At 33.6% G+C, this 9,371-nt stretch overlaps 1 protein-coding gene across 1 annotated transcript in view; it reads right to left on the bottom strand.

Annotated features, from left to right (window-relative positions):
* Nucleotides 1–4,195: 4,195 nt before the first annotated feature.
* kcnq2b (potassium voltage-gated channel, KQT-like subfamily, member 2b) overlaps nt 4,196–9,371 on the bottom strand; it is a 58,456-nt gene continuing 53,280 nt past the window's right edge. Inside the window, exons 17-20 of the mRNA XM_073852620.1 lie at nt 8,939–8,953; nt 8,755–8,835; nt 6,150–6,273; nt 4,196–4,918 (exon numbers count right to left, since the gene is read on the bottom strand). Coding sequence (XP_073708721.1) covers nt 4,196–4,918; nt 6,150–6,273; nt 8,755–8,835; nt 8,939–8,953 — 943 coding nt within the window. The remainder of the gene's footprint in view (nt 4,919–6,149; nt 6,274–8,754; nt 8,836–8,938; nt 8,954–9,371) is intronic.

The raw sequence follows: 9,371 nt of genomic DNA, 5'->3' as shown, positions 1-9,371 counted from the left end.
TCTCTAGCGGTTTGTGTTTTTTGGATCTTTAAGGTTCTTCTTGGAACCACTGATGCCAATAAAGAACCTTTATTTCTAAGAGTTACAAAACATAAACTCAGAATTATGAGATATTAACTTAGAATTGTGAGATAAATTCAAACTTAGAATTATGAGATTTAAACTCAGAATTGTGGAACAAACTCAAAATTATGAAATATAAACTCAGAATTATGAGATATTAACTCAGAATTGTGAGATAAACTCAAATTTAGAATTAAGAGATATTAACTCAGAATTATGAGATATAAACTCAAAATTGTGAGATAAACTCAGAATTAAGAGATAAACTCAAATTTAGAATAATGAGACATAAACTCAGAATTGAGGAACAAACTCAAAATTATGAAATATAAACTCATAATTATGAGATATTAACTCAGAATTGTGAGATAAACTCAAATTTAGAATAATGAGATTTAAACTCAGAATTGCAAGACAAACTCAGAATTACGAAATATAAACTCAGAATAATGAGATATTAACTCAGAATTGTGAGATAAACTCAAACTTAGAATTATGAGATTTAAACTCAGAATTGTGAGATAAACTCAAATTTAGAATTAAGAGATATTAACTCAGAATTATGAGATATAAACTCAGAATTGTGAGATAAACTCAGAATTAAGAGATATTAACTCAGAATTATGAGATATAAACTCAAAATTGTGAGATAAACCAGAATTAAGAGATATCAACTCAGAATTGTAATATATAAACTTAGAATTGTGAAACAAACTCAAAATTATGAAATATAATTCAGAATTATGAGATATTAACTCAGAATTGTGAGATAAACTCAAATTTAGATTTATAAGATTTAAACTCAGAATTGCAGAACAAACTCAGAATTACGAAATATAAACTCAGAATTATGAGATAACTCAGAAGTGTGAGATAAACTCAAACTAGAATTACGAAATATAAACTCAGAATAATGAGATATTAACTCAGAATTATTAGAAATTAACTAGGAATTGTGAGATACAAACACAGAAATGTGAGATAAACTCAAATTTAGAATTAAGAGATATAAACTCAGAATTGTGAGATAAACTCAGAATTAAGAGATATTAACTCAGAATTATTAGATATTAACTCAGAATTGTGAGATAAACTCAAATTTAGATTTGTAAGATTTAATCTCAGAATTGCAAGACAAACTCAGAATTACGAAATATAAACTCAGAATTATGAGATATTAACTATGAATTGTGAGATACAAACTTAGAATTGAGATTTAAACACAGAATTTCCAAACAAACTCAGAATTATTAAATATAAACTCAGAATTATGAGATATTAACTCAGAGTGCATTTTACAAAAAAAATCAGTCTTTTTATTTCAAAATGTAATTAAATTCAATGTTATTTGCCAATTTTTTGTCATTATTTATAAAATCTACTAGCAATTTCTGAGTTTCCTAGACCATTGGTTTTCATAAGTTTTATTTTCCAGCAAATGCACAACTTTATAAAATGAAAACCCTGCATGCAATATAAGTCTCTTTGGATGAAAGCATTTTCCAAATACATAAATGTAAATGAACAACTTTTCCTGAGCAACAGCGTTTCATAAACAATATTTTTAGGATTTTGTCTGTAAAGAAATCAACCCACTATAAAAAATATTCACCGTGTGACAACTAGCCCCGTTCTCCACAATCAGTCCAGCACAAGCAGCAGTTGGACAGCATTAAAGGGAGTGTTAGAGAAAGACTGCGGAGACTGATATGGAAGACGGATGATGTAAACGAACTATCCTCTTTGGAGATTTGCAGTCTGCATGTGCTGTAGAAGAGATACGGATGATTTCTACAGGAAACATAGGTTTAAATCCGGTCTTGATACAGACATTTTTGTTTAGCATGGTTTCTACCAATAAAACAAACAATAAAAGGCAACAGAACATCATTTACATCAGAACAAGGCAAAACGACACGGTGCATTTCTCATGTGCTCTCAGTAAAATAGTGCATTCAAAAAAGTATTTTTCCCCGTTTCATGAGTGATTAGTGATTATGATTAGTTAATGTTCATTTTTATACTACATCTGGCCCCCTTCTGATGGTATGTATTCAGAAAATGAGATGATTTCATATGTAAGCCGATTGACACATTACGTTATTAAACGGATCCTTTTGTCGTTACAGAAATAGTTTTAGAAATTGCTTTGGAAGGTTTAGTATCTTTAGGAAAGAAAAATATTGGCAGAAAATAGGCTTTTTTATTATTATTTTAAGAAGCTGTTAATTTGCAGTATGAAATTAACTTTAAATATACATTCTTTCTAAATATTCCTAATTTATTAACATGCAAATTATTAATCCAGGGAGTATTAAAAAACTGTAAACTTGAGAGAAAGTGATATTGTATATTTCATATGTACTTGAAGTGAACTTCCTAACCATGGCAATTAATTAAGGGAATATTGTGATCAACATTATGTGACCTGGTTTAGAGACGCTTCAAAATTCACAAGCTGTCGTGAAGTACATTCACAAGCAAACATGGATGACATGATACTACAAAGACATGTTTTAAAGGGACAGTTCACCCTAAAATCTCAATTCTCTCATTATTTACTCACCCTCATGTCATTTTCTGCTTTTTATATAATAGGTTTCTTGTAGATTTAACAGTAGAGCACTGCAGTAGCATTGCAGAAGTTATAGGTTCAAATTCCACAGAAAGCAAGAACTGTTACATTTATGTGTATTTTGAATGTAGGGCTGCACAATATATTGCATTTCAATCATAATCACGATTTCTGCTTCTTCCGATTTATTAAGCACAAATGTTTGTGATATTTGCCTGTTGGTTATTTATCCTGAAAATATTACATTTAATTTGGAATTCGCGTTATTTTGCATTGGTAACAAGCCTCCCCACAAGTTGTGGTTGCCAGATGTCAAGAGTTGAAATCCCCCAATCACAGCTTTTTTATAAATCAATACATTTTCACACAAAATTTTTTTTTTTGCATGTTCATTTGCGATGTTTGTTGCAACTAAATCTGCGAGCATACCAATACAGCAATTTTTTTCTGGTAAAAAATATTTTAAACATGCTCAAAACTGTAAACTGGGACATGTATTTTTGAAACTGAATTTCAACCTTAAAATACCAAGATATTTTGTTCAATTTGAAAAAAAAAAATAAAAAAAAATAAAAAAAAATAAATATATATATATATATATATATATATATATATATATATATACTTGCTATTGTTTCAAAATATTTATGGAAATATATATTAAACCAATATATTTTTGCCAATTTTTCGTATATATTTTGAAAAATATATTCAACACTTTATTTGATGGCTATAACACCTGTGTTATGTGTATAACTATACTGTCTCCTAAATGAGAGTAAATAAAGAATAAAGCCCAAATGCAGGCTATTGTGAGATTCAACATTAATTTTTTTTGTCCCTGAAATACATTTTGAGATATCTTGGTATATTAAGGTTGAAATTCAGTAAAAAAAAAAAAAAAAAAAAAATTATATATATATATATATATATATATATATATATATATTTATTTATTTATTTTTTTTTCCTGTATGTAATTCTGATGAAATGTAAATAAGAGCAAATGTAATCGTGATTAACCGTTTAAAATGTATTGCGCAGCCACAATTGGATAAAAGCATTGCTTTGGATTTGCATCTGCCAAATGCATAAATCTACCTTTCTATGTATTTTTATAGTGCTTTTTGGAGGTTTTGGTTCAACTATTTTTTTTATGTTGCACAGAAGAAAATAAGTCATAGGGCTACTATTTGGTGTGACATGAGGGTGAGTAAATAACGAAAGGATGTCTGTGATATTTTTGAGTGAACAATCCCTTTATCCAGCTGACGATGTGAAATCCATGAGATATTTTCAAAGACCCAAACGCACATATGAAACGCTAAAGACTCTCCCAGCGCCTCTCACAATAAAACCCGTCCTTCTCCAGACATGAGCTGATGGATAAGCAAGTGCTCGGCTCCAGAAGCCACTGCATTGCATCTTCACGGCGTCTTGCCATTTCCACCATTTCATCCGCTCATGGAGCAAGAGAAACACTGCGTTTTAAACACGCAAATGCAGTCCGCCACACATTAGGCTCCAGAAGCAGGTCGAATGCCGACTTCGTGAGGTTTACTTCGGGCCGGACCATCCTCTGTCTGCGTAGGCGCCGTCTCCGGTGGCGGAATGGGGCGACGGGGCGCACAGATCAGAGTCCGTGTCCGACTCGCCCTCGGCGATGTACGGCCTGACTTTAGCGCAGCGCGACACGCCGCTGAAGTAGGCGTTGTTGAGAAAGTCCAGGTTCTCTTTGGACTGCGAGATGCTGAAGCCGCTAAATGAGCGCTCCAGTTCCTCGTGGTCCACCGAGGGAATCGATATGGACGTGTCGCTCTCGGCTCCGGCCTGCTGCTGGGAAAGAGCCAACGGGCGTCCGTCTTCACCCCGTGATGCATGATGCTGTCCCGCTCCTCGAGAGCCTCCGTTGTGGCCGGCGGATGAGCGCTCGTGGGCCGGAGGCGGCGGGATGCGCACTAGCGAGGGGTCGGCCATGGGTGAGGTGCCTTGGGCGGGTTCGGGATGGGTGTGAGGGTGCCAGGATGTGGAGGGAGGGCAGTGGTGGTTGACGCAGGTCGACGGCGGCGGGTCGAAGTTCTTCTGGCCTGCTGAGCTGTTGGAGCGGATGATTTTGGTGATGGAGCCGCTCTTCTCCATGTGCTCCACTGGACTGTGGTACGGCGGCGCCGGGTCCGGCTCTTTAGAGGCGAAGTACGCATCCGTCTCGGACTGAGAGATGCCCATGCGCTGGATGTAGATGTTGACAAGGAAATCCAGCTTTCTTTCCATTGACATCACCTAAAAAAAGAGGAAGATATCATTATTTTTAAACTTGTGTTCTTCAGTTAATTTCTTTGAACTAGTACTCAAAGCTGAGTAAAACCTCTAGCAGCATTTGGGGGAAAATGGATTAAAACATTTACAAGAGAAAAAATAAATTCCTTGCTATATTTTATGCTGTTTAAATATATTCTAAAATACACAAAAATATATTCGCTAAATATGTTTTAAAATATATTTACAGAAATATATCATCTACCAATATATATTTTCGGTATATTTTAAACAATATATAAAAAATATATATAAATGCATTTGTTAAAGCATTTTAAAATATATTTTGCTCTACAAGTATGGTATAAATAAAGTAAAATCAATAATGGATATTTAAAAGAGTTATCAAAATAATGTCAAAATATAAATAAAACAAACTGTAATGCATAAAACAAACGTTTAGTTATGAAAAAAATAATTCAGTCCATTAATTAAACATTTTCATTTTGATTAAATGATTTATGATATGTGTAATACATAATAATAATATATAATACATAATATCCATTATATATATATATAAATATATATAATGAATTAATAATTCAATGTACAAAATAATCATTTTAAATGTGATTAATATGATTCAAAATTATTACAAATTATTAAACCGATTAAAAAAATCATTCAACAGATACAAATTATTTATGATTAGAATTTATTTTCTAAAAAACACATTTTAGTTATAATTAAAAGGTTTAATAAATAAAAGGTACATTTTTATGATTAAAACATTATTTAATAAATAACATGAACATTTTAGTCTAAAAAAATCAATACATAAACATTTTAGTAATGATTATGTTTTTTGATGAAGAAAAAAAATATTTCTTTATTATTATTTTTCAGTTTATTTACTTCAAGAATTTAGTTAATCAGAAACTTTAAAAACAACTTAATTTGGAAACAACATCGTAATGTTCTAATATGCTTTTAAAAATAAGTATTTCTCGTGACTGAAATGAAGAATTACTATGAAGAATAATTTTCTTCTGTCAGTTGAACACTTTAATATTGAATATTCTGTAAAAATAAATAAATCAACAGAATAACACACTAATTCAACCATTATGGCAGATGAGCTTTCTGCAAGCAATAATAAAGTTTTTCGCACAACAGCGCTGACTATAGCTAATTAAAATAGATGGACAGACATCAGTGTATCTCACACTAATCTCTTAACGGTGTGACTGACCTGTTTCTCCACTTTCCCAAGCCGTCCCATCATGCTGGGATCTTCTGGCAGTTCTGCGTCCGTGGTTCCTTTAGGACGATCCTTGTCCGTTATTGGAGGACCTCGACCAACAATCTGATCCACTCTAACAATCAATTAAACAGACCAAACATCTAGAATAAAAACTTCACAACTCATCAGAGTCCAAAATCTGTTTTAGGAGAAAATATGTCAACCAGTGATTCATTTTACATTACACATGGATAAACACAGAAATACACTGCTGATATTTACCAATTGTTACATTTTTTATTTATTTAACTTTTTAAAAATTATTTATTAAAAATATATAAATATATATAAAAAAATATATATATAAATACGTAGTATAAATTATATTAAATATGTAAATAAATGTTAATTTTTTAAAATTATATATTTATTTTTAATAGATTTTTTTTTTAGTTTATTATTATATACAGTTGAGGTCAAAAGTTTACAACCCCCTCTCAGAACCATTAAAAACGTTAATTATTTTAGCAAAATAAGAGGGATCATACAAAATGCATGTTATTGTTTATTTACTACTGACCTGAATAAGTTATTTCACATGAAAGATGTTTACATATAGTCCATAAGAGAAAATAAGAGTTGAATTTATACAAATTACCCAGTTCAAAAGTTTACACCCCTTTGATTCTTAATACTGTGTTGTCACCTGAATGATCCACAGCTGTGTTTTTTTTGTTTAGTGATAGTTGTTCATGAGTCCCTTATTTGTCCTGAACACTTAAACTGCCTGCTGTTCTTCAGAAAAATCCTTTAGATCCCACAAATTCTTTGGTTTTCCAGCGTTTTTGTGTATTTGAACCCTTTCCAACACTGACTGTATGATTTTGAGATCCATCTTTTCACACTGAGGACAACTGAGGGACTCATATGCAACTATTATAGAAGGTTCAAACACTCACTGATGCTCCAGAAGGAAAAACCATGCATTAAGAGCCGGGGGTATAAACTTTTGAACAGAATGAAGATGTGTGCATTTTTCTTATTTTGCCTAAATATCATATATTGTTTTCCATTTAGTACTGCGCTTCAAAATTAGGTGAGTTTCTGCTTACAACAAGCAAAATAATCTGCCAATGGGGTAAGCAAAAAATCTTTTTTTCAAACAGAAAACAAGAATATTTTTCTTACCACATTGGCAAATTATTTTGCTTGTTTCAAACAAAAATTAACTTAATTTTGACTTGGTTTTTCGGAAAAAAAATAAAAAAATTTGTACTCGTCTAGAAAATCCTTCTTGATTTAAAATATTTAGATATTTTGGCTAGAAACAAGACAAGAAATCAAAGTAAGAAAAGTAGTTTTTGCAGTGTAAATAAACAATAACATGCATTTTGTATGAAATAATTAACATTTTGCAGATTCATAAAGGGGGTGTAAACTTTTGACATCAACTGTGTTATAAACTTCAAACATCACATTATTTACCTGAAAGAAGTAAAAAACCATGTATTCTATCTTAAAGGATAACTATTGCCAAAATGCAACCTGGGCTGTTTTTTTTACTATAAACGAGACAAACTTATATCTAAAAGCATAATTACGACAAACGAGCCGTTTTTGAGATTGACCGTAATTTCGTTTTGTGGTCAATGGCCGGTGAATGGGAGAACTAGGGGCATAACTTTGAGCGCATCAAAATCGATATTTTTACAACACTAAGAGCTCGACACACCATGAAACTTTCCTCGAAGTATCGTCTGGGTCTCTACACATGAACTCCAGCATTGAGAACATTGTTTGTGTACACAGAGTTTACTAAAAAGAAAGGTTTTGAACAACTCACTTTCACTGTTTGAGTTTCCGCTCGCGGCCGTCTTGACAGTCAAGAAGTGTCCATCTCCGAATGCGAGATTCTTATATATTAATGTTTCTTATATGAGGCTCTTTTTACAACTAGAAGGTTAATATTGTTTATCGCTTTCGACAAAATAACGAATTAGCCGTGCATTTATATGGAAATATGCTTTAGGAGCTATCCATCTTTACTCTGACTGGCAAGACGGCCGCGAGCGGAAACTCAAACAGTGAAAGTGAGTTGTTCAAAACCTTTTGTTTTAGTAAACTCTGTGTACACAAACAATGTTCTCAATGCTGGAGTTCATGTGTAGAGACCCAGGCGATACTTCGAGCAAAGTTACATGGTGTGTCGAGCTCTTAGTGTTGTAAAAATATCGATTTTGATGCGCTCAAAGATATGCCCCTAGTACTCCCATTCACCGGCCACTGACCACAAAACGAAATCACAGTCAATCTCTAAAACGGCTCGTTTGTCGTAATTATGCTTTTAGATATAAGTTTGTCTCGTTTACAGTAAAAAAAACAGCCCAGGTTGCATTTTGGCAATAGTTATCCTTTAAAGCACAAAGCAGTGTAGGAAATCGATGAATGCATGCAAAGGGGAGGGGATATGATAATGAGGGGGGGCGTGTCCACACACACAGACAGAGATGATTGGACAGAAAGAGTCAGGCCCTCCAGACGGACGTTTTCTGTTGATATCTGCCACTTTTGAACAATGTGTCGAAGTGGAATCGCATCTTTAGTTGCGTCTTACAGTACGAGCAGCACATTTGACACATTATCCAAAGCCGATGGACTACTCCAGCAGGGGTGCGTCTGATCCGAGACACTCCGTCTAAAAACGGCATCAGAAGTGTTGTTTCAAGCATGAAGAAAAGAAGAATAAAAACTGTGCATCATGTGGCATGCCTGAAAAAACGCCATGCCGACATGCATACGGAAAACCAGCGATGCTAAATGAAAAGAAAGACCGTTTATGTGCATCTCCATTTGCTGCCGCAACTCTTGATTTCCATACAGCGGTGCAGGCAAACTACAGTAGCTTAACCAGTTTTAGTTCAGCTACATGACTAGTAACTCACCGAAATGTGACATTCGGTTCCCCTCGACTAAACGTCTCTACGAAACACTTCGGTCACCGCAAACAAAGTGAAAAGTGAATTAGGAGCTCATTATCAGAAGCCGCCCGGAGCGTTCAGGCTGGATGCAGTAATAGACAGGTTTGTTTAGGCAGTTTGTGGTAACGGATGTTTCTACTAGCCATGTAGTCTGAAACAGAAGCAGGTTTCTGGGCTGGTCTCTGGAGCGAGATCTAACGCAGGCCCGGGAGATGCAGTTTGGGGCGTCCTAACCTAGAAGGCAACTGGGGGC

Source organism: Garra rufa, chromosome 12 (assembly GCF_049309525.1).
Source record: "Garra rufa chromosome 12, GarRuf1.0, whole genome shotgun sequence".
Classification (NCBI taxonomy): Eukaryota; Metazoa; Chordata; class Actinopteri; order Cypriniformes; family Cyprinidae; genus Garra; species Garra rufa.
Note: the sequence above shows the minus strand (reverse complement) of the source record. Positions and strands in the feature narration are given on the sequence as shown.